General features: G+C 38.2%; 1 protein-coding gene across 1 annotated transcript in view; it reads right to left on the minus strand.

Moving 5' to 3' along the window:
* Window positions 1-507: 507 nt before the first annotated feature.
* The window catches only part of ascc3 (activating signal cointegrator 1 complex subunit 3), a 66,876-nt gene continuing 47,109 nt past the window's right edge, over window positions 508-20,274 (minus strand). The window contains exons 33-42 of the mRNA XM_086038457.1: window positions 19,525-19,657; window positions 17,809-17,934; window positions 14,809-14,920; window positions 14,587-14,721; window positions 11,902-12,126; window positions 8,241-8,392; window positions 7,634-7,784; window positions 4,949-5,155; window positions 2,410-2,585; window positions 508-1,984 (exon numbers count right to left, since the gene is read on the minus strand). Coding sequence (XP_085894583.1) covers window positions 1,861-1,984; window positions 2,410-2,585; window positions 4,949-5,155; window positions 7,634-7,784; window positions 8,241-8,392; window positions 11,902-12,126; window positions 14,587-14,721; window positions 14,809-14,920; window positions 17,809-17,934; window positions 19,525-19,657 — 1,541 coding nt within the window. The 3' untranslated portion in view covers window positions 508-1,860. The remainder of the gene's footprint in view (window positions 1,985-2,409; window positions 2,586-4,948; window positions 5,156-7,633; window positions 7,785-8,240; window positions 8,393-11,901; window positions 12,127-14,586; window positions 14,722-14,808; window positions 14,921-17,808; window positions 17,935-19,524; window positions 19,658-20,274) is intronic.

Raw genomic sequence — 20,274 nt, forward strand, 5'->3', positions numbered from 1 at the left:
GTGTTTAATTGACACCCATTGAAATACATTGGGATAATGTGCGTGCGTGTGCGTGACTATGTGCGAGGAGGGTGGGGGAGTGGGGGGGGGGGGTTTAAAATCCCACCAATTTCCACAAAAAAAAAAAAAACGGGTCGCTGCCCCCCCACACCTTTTTTTTTAAATATCGAAAAAAAAAATATCCACTAATAGGCGAATCCGCGGGTGCCGAGCTGCAAGTATGCGGAGGTGTACTGTAGTACAGTAAACATGTTCAAAACTATTTTTTTAATTATTCGAGACGGCCACTCAACAGTGTGGTCAGGGGCACCCTCTATACGTAAGAAATGCACAGATTATAGTAAACATGAAAACAAACACATAAAAGAGCAATCTAAACCTATTTTATCAAGGCCTGTATGGCACTCAACAGGTGTCCTAGATTATTCCTGATAAGTGCATGAGGAAACCTAACCAATACAATTTTCGGATGTCTTGATAGTCAGCCATTATCGTGCTAAATCACAATCCATGTCATGAACTTTATTGCGGCATTCATTTCATGTGTATATCAAACATTGTTGCAGAAAAACATGAAGAGTTTTGAAGAAAAATATGAAACACACTCACACACACAAATGGAATTGTCCCTGCCACAAATTCACTCTGCAAATATATATATTTTTAATGATCTGTTATGACATTTTTTTTATCTATTCACAAAAGTTTACTCACATAAAAAGTAAAGCAAAAATGTCCAAAACAAGGAGCCAGCAGTCATTATAATAAGATTTGCTCATATAATTCAAACCTTAATAGTAGTAAAATAAAGATGTAAAATATAAAGTACAACACATTTTTGTCTTGTAAAGTTAAATAGTACTCCAACATGTTTTCAGTTTAAGCAATTATTTTCATGATGATTTTTAGAAGAGTTAGTTTAAGGTTTCTTTTTTTTCGATTTACTTGCCCATCCAAGTTTACACCATTGACTGACAAACAATGACACAAATGGTAAATTTACACTCTTCAGTGAACGAGCATGTTTGCATATTTTTGGACTGCGGGAGGCAGTCACCATGGGCATCGATTTGGGGGGAAATATGGGAAACCTTTCTGGGGGCCCCAAGCATGTTGAGGGCAAACCTAACCCTCGCCCCACGCACACACACCCGACCTCCGTCAGCATCACCCCTCCCTGTAATGTCACAATGTAATTGAGTACATTTTTGGGAGGTAAAATGTATCATAGAGGGAGCCTTCATGCTTCATTATGGGGGGATGCTTTTGGAATGATGCCCCTGGCTGTCACAGCACTTGGAAGTAATATGCCAACTATAGAATCCCCATATTGTGATGCCTATAGTTCATGGGTTTGGAAAAACCCAGTATGTTTGAAGGTGCTACATTTATGACTGACTTTGCTACCCTTTAGGGTATATAAGTGCTAGTAGCTCTTTCTCACATGAACGTGTGCATATTTGTCATGAAAGGAAACCTATAACAGGTCATTCATTCATTCACCCACTGAAGACACAGTACCGGGAACAGCTGGGTTTGCAGCATCGTGCTCAAGGTCACTTAAGCAGGACTGAGGTGGACCTATAACCAAAAGCTCAACTATGACTTGAGACATGTTAACCCAACTTCTGTACATGGTACATAGTAAAGTTTGTGTAGAAAGTAAAGACCTGCAAGTGAAGAGATAAATACAAAGTATAAAGTTAAAATTAAAAACCGTAATTCTGTTATTATGATCAACTTCATTGTATATCCACAGACAGGAGACAGAGCAAAGCTGAAGCTGTACCCCCTTCTCACTGAGACTGGATGTTTTGGTCACAAAAAAAAAAAAGAAAAAAAAAAGGGGCATCCTGTAATCTAATCTGTGACCTCTGTGTTGACCTGGGCACTGATGCTGGCTGGTGTCACATTGAGGTGAATGTCATACTGCTGGTCCAGACCCAGGTAGCTGTCGCTCATCAAGTAGAGTGTGTAGATGCATCTGTAAGCACAAGGCAAATATTTTGACAGGGGGCAGCCACACGACAGCAGTTTAGAAATGGAAGACATTCATGAATGTAGTTTACGTTGACTCAATTTTCTCTTGGTGGAACTACGCTGCTGATGGACAACTAAACTTTGAAAGTAAAAGTGTAATTGCCCATGCCTATATAACAGGAATGTTACTTCAAGCATTTCCTGCTCAGTTAATAAACGCCTTATGATGACATCTTGAACAACCTTTACATTACTCCCTAAGGTGACTAGTTGTCCTTTGAAGTTAAAATAATTTAGAAGATAATACAGCATCACAGACTAATACGCCAATTCCTCCAATTTGAGGTCATCAAACTCACATGAGCTAGTTTACAACAAGATGTTGAGTTCATGAAGGCTTTTAATAATGTTATCAGGAGAGACACTTACTTTCCAGTCTTCTCTGGTGTGTAGAAGGCCACGGACACTGTTGTGTGGTTGCGCACGTATCCAATGCGTTTGACTGCCAGCAGGGCCTTGTGATCCACTTCCCCAATGACAAGGAACCAGCCTTCATCTTTCACCTTGGGAAATCTTGGAGCTTGAGCCTTACTGTCCTGCTTCCTCTGTTGAAACAAAGACAACGGTGACAACCTCTAAATACCAACTCACTGTTTAACACTTAAAGCCGAAGTCAACCCGAACATATTTTTTTCAAGAATATGTTCCCAGCAGGCCCACTAGTTGAAACACGGCATTAATTAATTTTGCGTTTGTGGAAAGTTAAGCAGCAAAATGAACTCGTTTTTAGCCATCTCTGGTGGCGGCCATTTTGTCTTCTGTCGACTGAAAATGACATCACATCTGCTCACAATGACCAATCACGGCTGACCTGTTTTCTGGATCTGAGCCGTGATTGGTCGTTGTGAGCAGTTGTGATGTCATTTTCAGTTGATAAAAGACAAAATGGCCGCCCCCGGAGATGGCTAAAAATTAGTGGATCAATGCTTATTCCACAAACGCAATATTTATCAGAATGCCCTGTTTCAACTACTGGGCTTGAATGGAACCTATTCTTGAAAAAAAATGTTTGCGTTGACTTCCCCTTAAAGCAGAGTCCACAAATGGTTAACGGGGGTTGAAAAATAAATTTAATTTTCGCCAGTGCTATGCATTTCCAAACTAGTGTTTACAGCATGTGTTTGGGATCATTCTTTTGTTGGAACGTCCAAGTGTGCCAACATGTCAATTGATTTGAGGTGAATTTGAAGAATTTTGAGGTCACCCTCCTTTTACGTTAAGATGTTCAGGAACCACCATGGCCCAACCTTGCCATGAAGAAGAACTGCTGGGAAACCAATGCCTCTGATGACAGTGAAGCGAGGTTTACAGCGTCATAGACTGAGAGGGTGCTGACCAAGAAAGAAGCGCCCGCTCTGAAATCGACACCTTCAAGCTTTACTGAAATTTGCAGCTGCTCGCATGGAGAAACCAAATGCCTCCTGGACAAAGCGTTTTGTGGTCAGACAGGACATAGAGAAAAGCATTTTACCACAATGAAAAGACGTATGTTTAGAAGAGTCGAGGTGAAGCTTTAAACGTCAGGACAGTATCATCGTAGCATTGTGGTGGTAGCGTCATGCTTGTGGTACTGGTGCACTCCGTGAAGTGGATAGAATAATGATTGAAATGCAAGTACTTTTAAGTCCACCTTTAACAGCTAGCCGGCTGACACATGGACATAATGTGTTGTTCCAAGAAGGTAATTATTCCAAGTGCTTATCAAAACTAGTTTGGATCAAAGTACCAACATTTATGAACCATGCTGAAATGCTGGCTTGTTCTAGGACACCAACTTATCGGTATTTAAATGGGCATAAAGTATGGTCAAATACACTGCCAGAATTATGCCACAAGCTTAGTTAAAAAAAATATATATAGTCGAGTTACAAGGGACATTGAATTACATATGTATTTATGTGCCTGTACGTATACATTTGACTTTTTTGGGATAGCAAAACATTTTAAATAATTTCAAACTTCAGTACACAATTCATGATTTTCAAACTAATTGTAGATCATCATTCCACTTTGTAAAAAGAACAAATCAATCATTAAAAGGCCCAAATTAATACACCATTCATGATCATGATGATTTCTGAACAAAACTGCCCATACATTCAGTATTACAAACTATCCGTTTGGCATTGAGGTCTTCTGAACAAAACTGCCCATACATTCAGTATTACAAACTATCAGTTTGGCATTGAGGTCTTGACTGAACAAATTCATTTATGAACTTGTTTCCACTACAAGCAGGCCAAGCAGGATGAGGAGAGCTGCATCAGCTACATACATGTCATGTGACAGCATGCCACTTGCCTATTAATTAGAGAAAATTAACAGATAATGTGTAGTATCCTGATAGCACCTTAAGACAAGAAACAGCTTTGAATCCTTCTGTCATAATCCTCCATATTTTTAAGGTGTTTTTTGCCCTAAACATTCAAATAAAACCACTGAAACATGGAGGAAGTAGGACAATTAGAACTTTGCATGGGGCTTCTATTTTCAAATCATTTGACTGGAGGACGTGCTTTGATTGGTGACTGTTCAAGTAGAGTGCCTATGGTGAGTTTTTTTTTTTTTTTTTTTAACTTCACAGGATGAAAAAGATCAAACATGGGAGCTATTCACCTCAAGGGCTCGTGAGAAGGAAAACTGAAAATTACACGCATCTAGCGCGGCAGGCTTTAATTACAGCGTTGACCTCTCTGCCTGCTCAAAACGCCCCGCTATGCTTCCACTGACCAGTTAAACTGCAGCCTTTGCGATTAGCAAATCCCTTTTATCATATCGAGGTTATATTGCAAATGCATTTAATTGTAGCCTCGCTTTTGAGTTCAACTTCATTTGGCACTCCAAGCAAAGGACGGTTTGGCTTGACAGGCCGGGTGTTATGTTCAAATATCCACTCAGCCATACTGACCCTCTGCTGGCCCTGGTTGATGCGTCTCAGTGACACCTGCAAAACATATTCCTGGTCAGCATGGACATCCAACCAGCTGCTGGCCTCCCTCAGGTTTGCTTCTGCAGCAGGCAGGTGGCGCTCTGTTTGTTGTTGGCTTTCCTCCCACCAGCCCTTGAGACTCAACGCGACCTCCAGCACTGGAAGATGACTGAGGAAGGTCCACATCTGACCAAAGGGAGGGGAAAAAAGGTCACGATAGCAGTTTGAACTCTTTCAGTACCAAGCGTTTTCTGAAAAGTCAACCCCTAGAGTGCCAGCCGATTTTGAGCATTTTGACTCATTGTTCAAAGCCGACAGACAAATGTCTGTGATGACTATTTAAACATTACTGGTAATTGAAAAAAAAATTGTTAATTCAAAAGGTTACATCGATGTTGCAGACCACTACATACCTGTATTTATTTAGCGACCACAAACTGTAATACGAGTATACTGCCAGACTCACTATTGTTCCTCATCGCGGCCATCGAAGCTTCGCCGTGAAAAAGAGACTAAAAGCGCACTACAGACGAAAGACGGATTAAATACATAGGCTTCCGACTATGCTTAGTCTGTCTATTTTAAAATTTTTCCTGTCATTCATCAACCGTCAGCCAAACAGGCGTCCGTCATAGGTGGATAGACGGACCAGTAGATAGCGGATAGACCGAATGCCCAGCTCTGTATACTGCATATGAATATTATACATTTTACTAAAGGAATCAAAATAGAATGTGCTATTTTAAGAAAATAAATGAATCATTTAATACAGTGATTCTCAACCAGTGTGCCGTGGCGCATTAACTCATTCACTAACCAGACATTTTATGACAATCTTTCACCCTAACGTTTGAAAAAATTTGAAAAAAATAATTAAATGCCCTTCCACTAGAGATGGAGGTACAAATTTACCTGCAAATCCACTTTTTGTGAATCACTTTGCTAAGTGGCGTGCTGTGAATTTTTTTCCAATGTGAAATATGTGCCTTTGCTCAATAAAGGTTGATCTAATATACTAAAAGTCGAACTAAACCAATATGTTCAAACCACAAAAAGTGAAGTGTTGTGAATAGTTTCAAGTTGCACTGTACTTATTCACAAGATTCTACAAGTTTGACCCGACCCGGTCAGCTGTTTTTAGACACGTCACGAGAAAGCAGCGACAGCTCCGAGGAAGGCTGCAGTGACAGCCGAAACTGTCAGCACGGTAAGAGAGTTCTTCTCTTTACTAAAATAAGAAGATCATTGTCGAAAAAAAGAAACTTTAACCTATTTGGCAGCCTGCTCAGTGGGAAGACTTTGGTCAAAAACAATATACTTGATGCATTTGGCATCGATAATTTCAATAAAAATGACAAAATGAATATACAATATTTCTTAAACACACAAATGTACACACACAAGTATAAGCTGATTGATGAATCGTATTCTGTTATTATGCATTTTGAAAATAATAATTTACATAAATGTAATGCAAATCCGTTATGTTATCTAATTAAAACTTGATTAAATAAAATAAACAATGCTTATGAACATGCCTCCTATGTGTTTATGGCAAATTAAGTCACACAGTCAAAAGAAAGATGTGCATGTGTGTAAAGGGAGCTTGGGGGAGAAAACCTTTCCGATTCACCACGGCAAAGGCTATTTATGTGAGGATTACTCACTCTGAGCAAACCAGACAGGAACACTGCTGCACATCTAATTATTTAATTAGCGAGGCCACCATACTGTGGGAGGGCAGGGGCCGACGAGGGGAGTAAAGGTGGGGAAGGATGAAAGCAGGCCTGCTGATTGGGTGAAGCTGCAGAGCCTGCTGTCGCGCCTGCTCACTCTCATTACTGCTGCAATTAGCACTTAGATTGGAGCAGCAAACCCCATCAGTGGAGCTGTAATTGGGGATCCTGGAGGTATCTGGGAGCACAATGGCAAGACTGCTCATGGCATGTCATTGCTAATGGTGTGTATGTGTGGTGTGCGCGAGAGGGTAATTACATGCCTGGTATGATAACTATCAAAAATGAAATGTTGAAGAACTGTACTTACAATCAAAACACAGTAGTTAGTTGTTTACTTTAAATTACGTTCACACTAAAGGCTTGAAATTCATCACATAAAATAATGGAGTTTGCCACTCTCACACTTCGGTATTTTGAACCAGGCCGACGCTCGGAGTATGGACGGAAGCATCGCTCATAGCTAATAAGACTCTACAAGTGCAAGAAGTTACAATCTGACCTGATGAAATTTGACAAAAGAGTCTGAAAATGTTCAATGAGATTCTGATGGTTAACTTGAACATCATGTTCAATACACATTCAGTAGAAATTAAATTTCTGATCCTGAATGCACATTTTGAGTGATCATTTTGTTAAAATCGGGTAACATTTGACAGAAAAATAAAATGTTTGTCAATCATAAAAGACTAACACGATTTGTCGTTTTGGCAAATATCAATGCAAGCATTCTCACAAAAATGTAGTCAAATACAGATAAAATATTTTTACGACTTGAAGAAGGACAGAGTTCTATTTGATGTCTTCAGACAAGTGATTTTCTTTTCTTGGACATACTGTAAGCACTTCATTCTTATAAAAACGAGCCTTTTTGATCAGGGTAAAAACAGATACATTCTAAACTACTGTTGTTGTAAACCAATTTTACCTGAGCAACATGACTTGAAGGGAACTCATGGCCGACAATCGCTGCAAAAAGGCTTTCCTTTCCACTGCAGGTAGCTATCAACTCAGGAAGTCCTTCAATTGGTCCATTGTAGTATCCTGTGTTTCCCCTCTCCTTCCGGTTAGACCATTTCCTATATTTCATCAAGCAGAATGTTCAACATTATTAGACAACTTCACACTGGGCCGTTTTTAAAGACAAATGGCCTCATTCAGTCGTCTATGTTTTTCATTAAATTTGCTCTCACAAAGTCCTTAGTAAAGGTCCTGCATGTTTGCTTACATATATTGTTCTGTACTTTTTTTTCTTTTTTAATTAAATTATATTTTTAAAGTCTTGAGCGTGAAACATCCATTCCCTGTTGCTTTAAATATTGCTGCCGTAAAAACTTGTTGGTAATATCCTTTCGTAAAGGTAAGAATAAAAGACAATGGACATTTCCTGCAAAATGTCACGCCACAGTACAGCCAAAACGATTGCCAATGCCAAACGAGTAAAATGTACAAAAATGGCTGAGGAGGACACAAGAGTTAAGAGCAAATCTGTTCTTAAAACTGCAAGCCGGTGAGGCCGAGTGATTCTTGCTTACCTGAACAAGTAGAGGTCCTGTTGCTCCACATGTGGCAAGGTCAGTAGTGAAGAATCATGCAGCCAGCGGCCTTGCACAATCATCTGCACCAGGTTGCAGATACTTAAAGCTGTAACAAGCCAGCCCTCGTTTGCCGCTACATCAAGCAAGGCCTGAGGAGACAAGGCATAAGAGAGTCATATAATATATGGATAAAGCAATTAGAAACTTTTTCAAGCCCAGGATGACATTATATTCTAAAATGTAAACTCTCTCTCAAGGGTGTGCAGAGGATGGGGCCTGGGGATGCCTAGTAATAATTAATAAATATTTAATGAAATTTAACCAATGTACATCAGACATAGTCAGATATTGCTTTTGAATTCTGGTTCAACGGAAAAAAAATAAATACAATAAAGTCAAGAAACAGGCCTGCCTCTTAACTTGATATCTTTTCAGACAATTACGGCACTCAAACGATTTTTGTAACTTTCAATGAGACTTCTGCAGCCGCCGCAGGTGTTTTGTGAGTTCATGAGCAAACACCTACAATTGTCCCAAGTTTTTAGGTTGCTTTCTCCAGACGCCATGTTTTTGCTACTTCTACAGATCTTTAATAGGATTTAGATAAAGGCCCATAGAAGATCACTTCAGAACAGTCCAATGATTTCTGAATAGGTTTGGAAATTTCTCCTCATAATAAATAACTCATCACTGCATTTTATATTTATTTGACTTTTCTTTGTGATATATTACACAACATTTGAGTGTAATACAGATGAAAAAACAAATCTAAAATCAGAAAGGGGACAAATACTTTATCCAGGGACTGTATGCCCAATCCCAAACAGAGACAGAAACAAATCCTCATACCTTTACTCACTCTTGTGGCCAATCCCCACAAGTATAGAGCCTGAGTTTAATCCTGTACTCCGCCGGCTTATTATAGTCACACATTGAATCATTCACTAAATCCCCTTTGTAGCCACTCATCTACAGAATGCCGCCATTACCCTCAGATGCCTTGGCTCGACTACTGAGCAAATTATTGGAACAGCTCCAATATGTACAGAAATCAGCCACATCAAGCCCTTGCGGCAAATCACCCCGTCTGTCTTCTGCCCTCTAATACCCATCATATTTCCTCAAACCTCATGTACTAGTGTATTTACACTTATACTAGTTAGACGTGGAATAGAAAGATGCCTATGGGTGAAGAACGTGCAATTGTGAAGCTGAGTGTAGAAAGAAAATGCATGTTTATGATCATGCAGAAACTAGGGCTGTCAAACGATTACAAATTTCATCGAGTTCATCACATCTTAAAAAATAATTTATCGTAATTCGAACCTCGTAACGCTGGAAAGAAAATACTTGGAAAAATAATTATCAAAATGACAACAACAAATCCAAAGGGCAGGGGCAAGGTTATAACATGGAACAGGAGTAGAAAAGCTAAACTAGAAGATACAAAACACTCATTAGCAGGGATAAAAGGAAGCCTAGGCTGGAATTTGCCAAAAAGTAAATAAGCAGGACTAAAAAACATTTGCAATAGGTTTGATGTACCGATGAGACTTAGGCTAACATTAACCAAAGTGATAGAAAAGCTAAAGCGTTGAAAAAGAAAGGCTCTTCTGACTGAAGTCGACAAAAACATGCTTACGAATTTCAAGGACCAAATTAAAATCAGATTATAAAAATGATCCTCCAGATCTCGACATCCTGAACGGCAAAACCTTAAACATCGATCCCGTGACTGGCGACCGCAGCAGAAGGTCAGTTGAAAGTCCTCTGTAAATTGGCCGATTGAAAGACGAGATTTAAAACGTTGACATGTAAAGTTGACTTGTCGACTAGTTGACTAATTGGTTCAGTCTGTGACCGGTCCTCAGTTATTATGAAGTAAAAATAACACCTGAAAATAGGCTTTAAAAAAAAAAAAAAAATTATATGCACCTATGTGGTTAGTACAAGTGAGCAGGAGCACAACAGTGTTGGCAGTGTTGGTGTTTAGCTAATTTTCCAACCCCTCTTGCAACTATTTCTCAAAAAGCGGCTAGTGACAATGTCAACAGTCGTCTTATGTTGCGACATTCCTATTTGCTGCATCGTGGGGGGAAGTTGGATATTTGGCCTAATAAAGATGTGGGTGTCCCAACTAGGGACAGCTAATACGAGTTAACGGTTGGTGCTCAAAATGTCAGCATACTTTTAACAAACAGTGATTAAATTGTGATATCATGTTAATGTGTATACATGTCATTTTAATGACTATTTCTAATTTTGTTTTACATGTTAGTTTCCTAACTATAGTATATTTGCACAAGTATCACCTAATTAAAACCATGATAATTTACATGCAATAATGTGAATGCCATAATTAGGTAAAATTCCTTAAATAAAAGTGAATAGTTTAATCAAATATTGATTGCTTGAATTCTCAAAAAGTAAACACATTCACTGGCCAGTATGTAGGAATCAGTTTGACTCCACGATACACAGCATAGGAAATTACAAGCATATGTACAAAGTCACACTCGCAAAAACATGCCCCAGGTTTTGGACAATGACTTACAGACGTCCTGACACGGCCCTAAAACTGCACACATTATCCACATAAAAACAAGCCTCATTTTAAACTTTTACACATAATCAATTTTTTGGGGAAAAATGTTGAACTAAGTTATTGTAACTTGACAACCAAAAACTTTACAACTCTCTGGATTTTAGAGAGGATCCCATCAATACCTGACAGAAAAAAGGCTTTGGGATTAATTCTAAATGAGTGACTGACAATGTTTGCATGTTCTTTCTGTGCTTGTGCCGGTTTTTGCCAGGTACACTAGCTTTTTTTTTTTTGGCCACAGTCAGAAACATGTGTTTGGAAATCAATGGAAAACCTTACATTGTTAAGTATGAATATGATTAGCAAGTATGTTTAGCGCTTCCCTGTGAACCTCAACACGATTAGATGCCCGTCACTGACCGACTGACGAGTCAATAAGAACAGATTAGAGTGTTGTTACTCGCTGAATTTACCAACTTTAAATTGGGGAAAAAATATAGATTCACCTTTAAGACAGACCTTAAAAGCTACTGTACTACCCGAAATAAAGTAAGAATTCACAAGGAATTTCTGTCTTGGAAGCCTCAATTCTAGATAGGTGGAACAGAATCTTTGTGTGTGTAGTGTTCTGAGTCTAAAACTTTAAAGAAAAGGAAGCTGCATTTAAGAGACAGTACCAGCAGTCCTACCTGACATATTGCACTCTGGCAAATGAGGCAATGAAACCTTCAAAACTGCTTCTGCATATGGAGACAGTTCTGGATTACGATCATGGTTGAATACCAAGATGTAGTCAAAAGGGTACAGAATTCTTGCTTATACTATCCCACCTTAGTGAACCGTAATTTTCAAAATTACAGAGTTATTATTCTTGTTCAAAATGCCAGAAGTCAATACTGTTCTGGAACATCTTTGCAACCTTTTGCAAACATTTGCAACCTTTAACGAACCCTGACGAAAACCAACATTTGCTATGTGCGCAAACACTCGCAAGCATTCATCACTCAGTGAGATATATGGCCTTTACGACCAGTCAGTCATCATACATTGTGTGATTCCGGCAACAAAGTAGGTTATAACTCTATACTGAATATAAGACTCCTAGCAACATACCTGACAGATTCGGATGGCATTGTCCAGAACGGTCTTGGTATCAGTTGAGTAGTCGCTGCATGGTAACTGGGCATGGCTGAAGTGAGCCTGAAGTAGTAAGTGGGTTTTAGTATGGGCACTGTCATAGGAGTGGGGATTGACCTTCAGGGGGAGCTGTTGAGCCAGGCTGCTGTTGAGTTGGTCTTCATTGTGTCTCACAGGCAGCTCGGCATACTCCTCCGCATCCTGTGTCAAACATGATCACAGATCAAACATGCTGTCATTAAAAAAAAAATGTAAGTAGCCTCCTTTGTTTATTTCTGCTTGGAGAATACCATTAAATGGAGAAATCTATTGTGTATTTCTACTCATGTCTAAGGTCTGCATTGCATTCATGTTTATTAAGATTTAATGCTGGGAGGTGCAGGGAAATATTTGTTCAAAAATAATTGGGGCAATTCACTGGAAAACACAGCAGCAAAACCTTTGACACCCAACTAAAGCTCAAGGTCCTTCTGTCTCTCTTTGTGCCTATGCTGGTGTGTCTGGTCTTGTTTCCAGTAGTTTGGTTGTAAAGATGCACAGACATGCACACCTTCACTAATTCACTCCAGTTCAACTTTGGCTAATATAGTCCTATCAACAGGCAGTGCAGGAGGCATTTGTCTCCGCTTGCCTTGCACTCCCCATCCCCCACTCCCAGGACTGTTGATGCACCATCAATCACTGGTCCAAGTCTCAAAATGAAGGAGCTGAAAAAGGACCATAGCCAAGTCAAAGTTGATGGTGTGAATGATACAGAAAAGAACAATCAATGAATTATTTATATTCAGCGTTGTGTCTGTAAATTGATGTTCTGGTAAAATAAAAAAAGCCCATTTAACATTATAGTTAAGCAAACAACATCAGCAGCGGCAACATTACTTCACTCCCCCCAGAATAGGAAAAATTGGATTGCAGCGTTGAAGCAATATTGCAACAAGAAAGTGTAACAGAACGAAACATACAGCTGAGTCTTTTTTAAGATGGTATCTCACTGAGCGGCGAATGCTTGCTTAAGTAGTAAATGGCGTGCTTTCGTCAGGTTTTCGTAAAAGGTTGCAAAGTTGTTTGCAGACAATTTTTTCTTAAACCAAACATGTTTTTCTTGTTGCTAATTTTTTAGGGAATGTGACATGAAAAACAATTTGGGACAAGTAAAAACTGTCTGCGAAGCATCTCTGCAATCTTTTGGAAGCTTTTACGAACCCTGAGGAAAACCCAATATATAAGTTCGCAAGCATTCGCTGCACAGTAAGATAACAGATTGTATAAAAAGACAAGAACAAGTCTTGTTTACATAAGGATGTAAACTCCAGACAGCAGCAATAAAATATATTTACATTCTTCTCAGTTTTGCTCTTGATTCTGTCTTATATTATTATATTACATATATTTTTAATTTGCTCTCTATTAGCAAGTTTACTTGACGGATGACTTAAATCACACAGCAAAAAAAAAAAAAGGATTTTTGTTTTGTGCACTGTTGTGTCGTGCAAAATGTGCTGCTGTTTTTAGGCTTGACAAGATTTTGGAGCCAATCACCGATCAGTGGGTAAAAAAAAAAAAAAAAAAAAAGATAAACCAACCCGATGAGAAGACAGACCAATCCATCCGATCTAGTTAAACAACTTGTTTATTTACTCTACAGTCAATCCGCATTAAACACAGGGAATTGGGACCTACACAGCCTACAAATAGAGACAAAGTTCAAATATAATTGATGGCCATTGAAATCGGTTATTAGATGTGAATTTGGTGAAAAATAATAAAAATGAAACCCCCAAATTCTCCCTAAAATGCTGATAAACATTCAGTACAGGGAAAATGGCGGTCGGGAGAAGAAAAGAGTACCCCACCCCCCCAAAAAATATATGTATCTGCTCGATCAGAAAATTATGGAAAACATAATTTAACAACAACATCTTATTCTACCCAAGAAGAACACAATAATCACTCAAACATGTTGGAGGAAACAGGAAATATGAGTGTCAAATATGTTGGTGAAGTACAATAATGTGCTCGAAGAAGAAAAACAACTGCCTAATAATGAGGGCGCTTCTGTTGAGGTGCAGTGTGTGTTTGGCTTATTCGTGACCAGACTGCAACACTTACAGAGAAGACATATCACTGCTGTGTCAGAAAGAAAAAGAAAGCAAAGTGAATGCAGCAGCAGGTTGACAAGCTTCACTATTGTGGTGCAGCTTGTAACCGAGAGGGGGTAGGGTCCATGGGGGTTGCTTTACTGCTGCTTTAGGCCCCATTCACACAAATGACACTTCTTGTAGGATAATTAATTGCAGCACGCTTAACACATTTTCGGAGGGCTTATCTTAACTTTTTGCTTTGACATGATAGTGCTTCCTTCTAGTTGGGGGCTGGAGTTCCTGGAAATGGCAGATTTTCGCCAAGCCTAACTGCCAAGTTATGGGCAGAGAAACTTAGTGTAGGGGCGGTCAAATCAAATCAAAATTTGGCTAATTTTAGAACAGTGAGAACAGACATATTTTTGGTAATAGGCAGTTCACAAAAGATTTAATTGATTGTTTAGAACCCTGTTCAACAATTCTTAATGTCTTTAGATTCTTTTGGAACGTTGGACAATGTATTCTGCTAACATATGGACAGACAAACAAATATCTCTGCAATGGATATGTGAATACTCACAGTCAGAATGGAAAGAATCTCATGGATGGGAAGTTCAGCCCTCAGTCTTTCTTTAAACAAGCGGATGGTCTGATGTTTCAGGTAGTAATATGACGCAATGCGACCATAAGTCAGAGGCTCAATCGTCCGGTCGTCCTTTTGAGAATCAGAAATTTCAACAAAGTCCAACAAATGGAAAATGCACACAATTCAACACTTCAACAGCACAACAAAATCACACACCTCTTTGATTTCAATGCAATAGGAGCACTCCAAGTCTCGTAGGCTCCTTTCCACCAGACTTGAGAGGTATTTGTTAATAGAATCATGGCTGATGTCTTCCAAGCTGTAGTAACTGAACACAAAGCCACTTGAAATCAGGTTGGATGTGCGCATGTGTGGGGGCGCATACATATATACATATATAAATACACATATACATATATATATGGATATACATATATACATATATATATATACTAGGGGCGTAACGGTACACGGTGTATTAATACGTTTCGGTATGGGCGCTACTGACTGTTGCACGCGGGAGAGGAGGGTGGCGGCACAAAAGAGGAGCCAGGACGCCAGAAGCTGTGATTAATCCTAAATGCAAGGATAAATTGCATTATAATGGCATACGCAAACAAGCCAGAGCGCGAAGGTCCCCCGTACACTGCGGTCTCCTGTATGGGAGCATTCTAGCTTTCCTGTTAAAATCGCCGAAGGGGAAAGGTCTGTGTATAAGTCCCAAAGTTGTGTGCCAACATTGCTACATGAGATCGGCGGCTATGCTGTAGCTAGTATGTCTAACATAATAGCACTTAAAACGACATCATCCGACTTTGAATATTTCTTAGACGAGGAAGCAAGCGGTATTTTTAACCAAAAACAAAGTACAACAGTTCTGTTCTTCCTTTTCCGCTGCTTCTCTTGCTAGCCGTACCATGCATTCATGAACCTCGGAAACATCACAACTCAGCAAAACACAAATCCGACCACAACACAGATAACCCAATTCGTTACAATATGCTGTTGAACATTCAAAGATTTAAAAGGCCTAAAAAGTGTAAATAATTTCATAAAGACTTTAAAGTTACTGTAATTCATTTTAAAAAGAGTTTTAATACAGTTAGCAATAATTGTAACTGTTGTTGTTATCCTTTTGGTTTATCCCCTCAGGGGTCGCCACAGCGAATCAAGTGCACGCTCGATTCGCATCACTGATTTGGCAAAGCATTTTACGCCGGATGTCCTTCCTGACGCAACCCTATTAGCAGGGCACACAGACACCATCACTGAGCGGGAATCGATCCCACACTGCCCGCACACAACTCGGGCGCGTGCACCACTACACTATCAGTGACAATAATTGTAACTGTTATTGTATGTATTTTTTTTTCATCACAAAAAGTATAGATGTACTGTAATGACAACTTGTCTTTAACTTGAATACTTAGATGTGCTATAGTCATAGGCGGTTGCTGCTGAGTGTTTAAAGATTTCAGTGTCTTAATAATTTACAAAATTAAGAGATCTTTATTGTTAGTGTATTTTTTATTCTGGTGTAATTTCTTAGAATGTCACCCAAATGGTTCACTTGAATTTTTTTTCCCTAAAAAAACATGTACCATTTACTTGTCATCTTTTCAAGATAAACATTTTTTTTTAAAATCTGTTTTTTTGTACCGAAAATATAACGAACCGAAGTTTCCAAGAAACCGAACTGAAATGTGATTTAGCGTACCGTTACACCCCTAATATGTACACATATGTTCACACACATACATACACACACACAATATTTTTGATGAACTATGTATTTATTTGTTTTAAAATGACATCCCTCGTAAAAGAAAACTTTAAATTATAAGGTGTTAAAAAGACAAGTAAGGAATCAAACCCTTAGATGTGTGAGGTGTAATTTTACTCAGTGAAAAGTCTGATACTATGTGGGCATTAAAAAACATTCTACTGGAAACAAGTCTGTATACACTTTACAGAAGAAAATAGCTATATGAAAGGAAAATGACCAGTCTTCCCAGAAAATGACTCCCAGATTACACTATCAAGCTGTCGTAAATAGGTTCCATACTCAGCGGAGCCATTAAGGGTTACCACATGAAGACTAGCCAAAGTATAATCAAAGACAATTTTCACTTGGTCATGATTGTGCTAGATGTGTCAAATGACAGAGAAAATAATACCAGTCTCTTTATTAAAAGCCTGTAGGTACTAAACATCAACGAAATGTAAGTTTAAAGTAACTATGTAACATAAAATGAGTACCGGTACATTGGAGAGTCACACATTGTTATTGTTTTTTTTTTGTTTTGTTTTTAAGATTATTCTCAAATCCTGATAATTCTTAAGATTAAGTAGTTAAATCTTAACCACTGTGTCCTCCTCGACTACTTCAACTACTCTTTGGACACCTTTGTGGCAAAAATGTTATGCACAAATAAAATGCAATAAAACCATCATGATAGAATATTTCAGTGCAGTCAGAAGTCTGAGTTGTGAAAAAGTCCCCCGCAAAATATTGATATACAGTATGATGATTTAAAAGCCGTGTTTTGTGCAGTATTTTTTCAATCTGTCTGTCTGTCTGTCTATCCATCTATCTATTATAAGTCTACATAATAGGGCTGTCACAAACTTTGCTAGTCAACTAATCACCAACAGTAGTTGGGATGAGTCCAATAAATCGGATCGTATGTAAATTGTGGCATATTACACCAGCAAGCAGCTACTCTTATATAACCATCATTTGCTTACAGCTTCAAATCTTAGGTATATACACAATTAATAATAAAGACAATTAAGATGATAGTACATCCAACTTTGATCAAACTTTGCAAGAAAAACAAACGGCCAATTAAAACTAAGTGAATTAAAAAGAAATCTCATACCAAAATAAAACTAATTCATGAATTAATAATTAATTCTTTAATTAATTATAATTATTTCCCAAACTATAATAACCCTTGTCAGCACTCACAATGCATTGAGCACATGAAACACGGCAGCCGCTGTGTATCAAATCACAATATTATTATACATTTCTAACAATGTGTTTTAATAGTAGAGGTCAGTGGTTATATTTTTCGTTTGTCGTTATGGTCACGGTTCCTTTTAAGACTTCAGCAGCTAAAAACATTTACTAATTGTAAACATTTTCTTTGAGTTTTGTGTGGAATTTAAGCTTTTACGGTTGCAAATTATATTCATGTGTAACAACCTAACCTGGGGTTCATCACCAGTCGTCTGAAGAAGTAAGTCCAGGTGATGTAGTCCATTGCATCTTGCTTGGAAGAGACAGTCCCTGCAGCTATCTCTGCATTCAAATGCTCTGACAGCACACTGAGGAGGCTAAGGATACAACAATCACTCAATCTCTACATTTAACAACAACAATAATAATAATAACAGTGATAAAATAATAATACTAAAACTAATGTAAACAATTTGTAAATCAAAATAAAGGCCTCACAATCTGTTACATAATGTGTTTGTATGAAACGCTCGATTCCATGTCGATTAGGCCTGCATGATGTGTCGTTTGAGCATCGCGATTGCGATGTGCGCATGCGCGATAGTCACATCGTAGGACGTGCAATGTTTTTTTTATTTTATTTTTTTTTCTTCGAACACGCAAAATTTTGTTTTGCTTCATAAAAGCAGCAAGCTACTCCGTGCTCTACACAGCCTGTCTCGCTCACCCCCTCCCTCCTGCCAAGCAGTCACCGGCCCCTCCCCCTCCACTCTCACAGCGACGGCTGTCTGGTTTGAGACGACATGGAGGAAGAGGAGACGACGGCAGAAGCGGCAGTGGATTTAGTCCCCAAAAGAAAGTCAACATCCAAAATATGAAAGTATTTCGGCTACAAAAAGGAAGATTCAGAACAACAAAACATCCTTTGCCAACAGTGCCTCACCGTTGTTGCTGCAATCGCCGTCACAAGCCCATGTATGAGCATTTCAAACTAAGAAGTGGGACCCAAGGAGAAACTTCATCTACTCGAAAAACTATTACAGACGCCTTCGCCAGCATAACTCCTTATGATAAGAAGTCCAAACAGCACCGACAAATCATGGCTGCAATATGTTTTACAGACCGTTTTAGTTGTTGTTATATTTTTGTGAACAACTCAGGGGACTAATGCACCTTCTCTTTAAATGTTAATATTTTTGTTCTAATTTGTTTACAACTTTGCTGCAGTTTCACAAAGTTTTTTTTTTAAATCTTAATGTTATATTTTTGTAAACAACTCAGGCGCTAGTACACCTGCTTTTTAATTTTTAATATTTTATAGTTTAGTTTGAAGGTGTTTACAACGCTGCTGCTGCTTTAGAGGTTTTTTATTTTCTTCTATTTTTTTAAATGACTCAAGGGTCTAGTGCACCTGCTCTTTTTATTTAAAATATGTTTAATATTTTGCTGCTGTTTACATTGAAGTGTGAAATACAATGTTAAATAATCTATTATGTTACAGAGACATGACCTCTGTGATCCCTTTTATATACAGCAATCATCATTCACAGATGGACCCCCTTAGTCTGGATTAAACGACATTATATGAAAACAATGATGTCATGGTGAGTTAACCAAATTATTCCCAAACAAATCTATTCAAGTCATCTGGTGAAAATTCTATTGTTAACATTGCAATATATATCGCAACCCCGGCAAAAATCGCAATGTCATTTTTTTCCAACATCGTGCAGCCCTAATGTCGAAAGCCAATTTATTTATGGAAATTGTAAACTATAATACGTATCCACGTCTATGTAGATATAGATAACATTAACTTGTCCACTTAACATGGAAAACTATTTTTTTTTGCTAAACTAATTATTTCAGCCTCCTTTTCTTGAATAGTTGAAGAAAATGCCATTAGACATGAAGTAATACAAGAATTCCCTAAATTGTATGGTAAGAGAATTCCTTCTTGCACTCACCTAGACTCAACAGGGAAAGGCTCATAGAGAAATTTCTTGTAGAAATCTTTTTTGATGTCATGGACAAGAATAACTGCTTTGCCCTGGTCATCAAACTGAGGCCGACCTGCTCGCCCCATCATCTGCAGAACATCTACAGAGATACATAAAATAATAGACCTTCATTTTAGATTCCATATGCTGTACACAATATTATGGTTGCTTGTTCCAAATCAGAACCGTCTACACGCCTTGGCAAAAATTCAGGAACATTACAATTTGGACAAAAAGGATAAACATGCAGTTACAAGAATCAGTATTTTTATTCAGATGTCACCCTTCTGGCTTTAAGAAACACTTTGTGCAAAATTGTTTCACACTTTTTCATGGCCTACCATTATAAAAATGTTTTGCTCCAAAGGACTTTAGAACTTTATGCAAAGATAGTAGGGGTGTAACGTACGCTAAACCACATTTCGGTTCGGTTAGTTTTTTTGGAAACTCGGTTCTGTATATTTTCGGTACAAAAAACTGATTTAAAAAAAAATAAAAAATGTTTATTTTGAAATGATGACAAGTAAAAAAAAGACAAGTTGTCATTACAGTACATACAGTCATATACACTTTTTGTGATGAAAAAAAATACGTACAATAACAGTTACAATTATTGCTAACTATATTAAAACTCTTTTCATAATGAAAAAAATCCAGTAACTTTAAAAAGTCTTTATGAAATTGTATACACTTTTTAGGCATCGAGATCTTTGAATG

This window comes from Filicampus tigris, chromosome 8 (assembly GCF_054856515.1).
Source record: "Filicampus tigris isolate MCC_2025a chromosome 8, RoL_Ftig_1.0, whole genome shotgun sequence".
NCBI lineage: Eukaryota > Metazoa > Chordata > Actinopteri > Syngnathiformes > Syngnathidae > Filicampus > Filicampus tigris.